This window comes from Anarrhichthys ocellatus, unplaced genomic scaffold, assembly GCF_004355925.1.
Source record: "Anarrhichthys ocellatus isolate YVR2014 unplaced genomic scaffold, GSC_Weel_1.0 scaffold6922, whole genome shotgun sequence".
Taxonomy (NCBI): domain Eukaryota; kingdom Metazoa; phylum Chordata; class Actinopteri; order Perciformes; family Anarhichadidae; genus Anarrhichthys; species Anarrhichthys ocellatus.
Window position 1 is genome coordinate 1 of NW_022286896.1, and position 2583 is coordinate 2583.

Sequence of the window (2583 nt, forward strand, 5' to 3'; positions counted from 1 at the left end):
ACACACACACACACACACACACACACACACACACACACACACACACAGTGTTCACAGTTTCCTCTCGTCTGTCACCTAAGGTCCAGCAGTTTGATCTTTGAGTCCCTCAGAACCACATGTTTACACACCTGAGAAGGAGAGAGAGAGAGTCACATCCTGTTACATCTTTAAAGGAACAGTACAAAATTTAAATTAAGTGTGGGGCGTTCAGGGACTAAAATGAGTGTGGGACGTTTAGAGGAACAGTGGTCACAGACGGAGGGCTGTGATTGGTCAGGGTCTCTGGTCCAATCACAGACGAGGGTCCTCACACTGAACAGAGGAGGCTCCTTGGAGTGAGGATGGAAACCTTTCAGTCTGCAGACAGAAACCTCCGACATCCCGGGACCCGTTAACCTGAACACACCGGCACTGAGACAGAAGGCGGAGGGGTGAGGAAGTCCTTCTAATACACCTTAATCAGTTAAATGTGTGTGTGTGTGGACCTACTCGTTGTGTTTAGGAGCACACACGATGGCGACGGCCTCCGGCAGCATCAGCTGATAAGAACAGTGAGTGTGAAGGTCGACGCTGGAGAGAAAGGCCGTCTGAGTGGGATGAGTCTGTCGGGTCAAACGTCAAAGTCACTGAACTACACACAGTTAAAACAACACAAACAGCCGACACAGTGAGGACGCCGTGAGGACACGGACCTGACTGTCCTCTGACATCGTGGGGACATGGACCTGACGGTCCTGCGACGTCGTGGGGACACAGACCTGACTGTCCTCCGACATCGTGGGGACATGGACCTGACGGTCCTGCGACGTCGTGGGGATACGGACCTGACTGTCCTCACAAACCATCATCACAGCACAGAGCTGCAGAGTGAGACCTCTGTCTGTGTGTTCCTATCTCTGTCCCTCTCTCTCATCTGTTGCTCGACCACAGGCACTGTTGCCATGGTGATTTTTGATTATGCAAATTAAGCAGTTGACAACGAACGAACGGAGGTCATTTTTTTCCCGTGTGTGATTACTGGTTAATACCACGCTTTGGGGACCGACAGCTGACCGCCCACACACAGGAGGAGCAGCTGTTTATTCAGATATGTGATGTGTCTCTGATTTATACCACTGTGAGGACACAAACTGTGGAACCCTACAGGTTTAACTGTTTACAAGCCTCTGATTTAAATCACTGGTTCACAAAACAACATTCTGTGGTGGAATAATCAGCCTTATTTGAGTAAACTGACATTTAATACTTAAAATGATATTACAGCCATATAAATCTATGGAATGTCCCCAGAATGAAGGCAAGACGAGCTGTTGACAAACAAGCTCAACTCAAGGTCCCCTTATTTAAAAGTTGTGGAGCTTTCTATCATATCAGGTGGTCAGTTTGTTCACGTTGTTCTGAGCAGGTTCAGGACTTCACAAGTCCATCTGCTGAAGAAGACTGTGTGATATCGTTGAAAGCTCCAGAACACGTGGTCATTGAGTGGAGACTGTTTTGTCAGCTGCTGTTTCTGAAAGTCAGGGTTGACCTGTAGAGCTCAAGTTAGGGTGTTTCTGTGTGTATATAACATTGAACGTGTTTGACGTGTTTTTAACGTGTGTTTACTGTGTCTTTAGCGTGTCTTTAATGTGTGTTCAGCGTGTGTTCAGCATGTGTTCAACGTGGAGACGTACATGTATCCAGCCGAGGGTCAGCAGGCTCTGTTGGTCTTGGAAACTGAAGAGTTCCTCCACGTTCTCCATGTCGCAGAAATCCGGACCAGCCGACTGTTTGGGGATCACGACGTGAGTCAGCATGAACTCGTTGTGCGTCTGAGGGAGAGATGGTCAGGATGTTGGTAAGCAGCTCAGGTGAGATCGATCACCTGTAGAAAGTAAACCTCACCAGTCGTCCACAGAGGACTCCACAGGTTTCTATCCCTCTGGCTGTGTTGGAGTCGGCCAGCAGGAGGAACCGATACGTCAGATCTCTGGGAATCACCACCCGCCTCAAACCCTCCACCTTCTGAGCTGCAAACACGAAACAAACACACACAAACCTTCATATACGCACCAGGAGACAACCTCTGGTTCTTCATGTGTATAACCTGCATTCTCTCTAGTGTCCACCAGGAGGCGACTCCTGTGGTTGTATAGAAGTCTATGAGAAAATGACTCTACTTCTCTCTTGATTTATTACCTCAGTAAACATTGTAAACATGAGTTTATGGTCTCAATCTCTAGTTTCAAGTCTTCTTCAATACAGCATGATGTTCATTTAGTACATTATGGTCCATTTAGAGTCAAGCAGACCATAAAGCAGGGGATGATTTAGGGCGGGGCTACACAGTGATTGACAGGTCTCCACCAGAGACATATACGGCGTCTCTATGTCACTCCTCCTCAGTCCAGATATGGTCACTTCCTGTTCACTGGTTGTATGAACAGAAGTGTTCTGTGTGTGTACTCACTCTGTACTCCGGCCAGCGTGGCAGCTGGTTGGCTGACGGGCACTGGCAGTCTGTTCCTGTTAAGATCCGCCCCCTGGGATCGTACGCAGGCTCTGATTGGCTGCCGAGACAGACAGGAGCCATCCGTCACCTCA

The 2583-nt window shown here is 48.5% G+C and overlaps 1 protein-coding gene across 1 annotated transcript; it reads right to left on the reverse strand.

The window, feature by feature from the left end:
• Positions 1-6: 6 nt before the first annotated feature.
• LOC116380358 (AMSH-like protease) lies at positions 7-2579 on the reverse strand (the record flags this gene model as incomplete). Its single annotated transcript, XM_031842286.1, has 6 exons — positions 7-128; positions 312-411; positions 490-602; positions 1674-1811; positions 1885-2009; positions 2450-2579. Coding segments are annotated over 6 exons (663 nt in total), but the record flags the coding sequence as incomplete, so codon positions are not given.
• Positions 2580-2583: the final 4 nt, after the last annotated feature.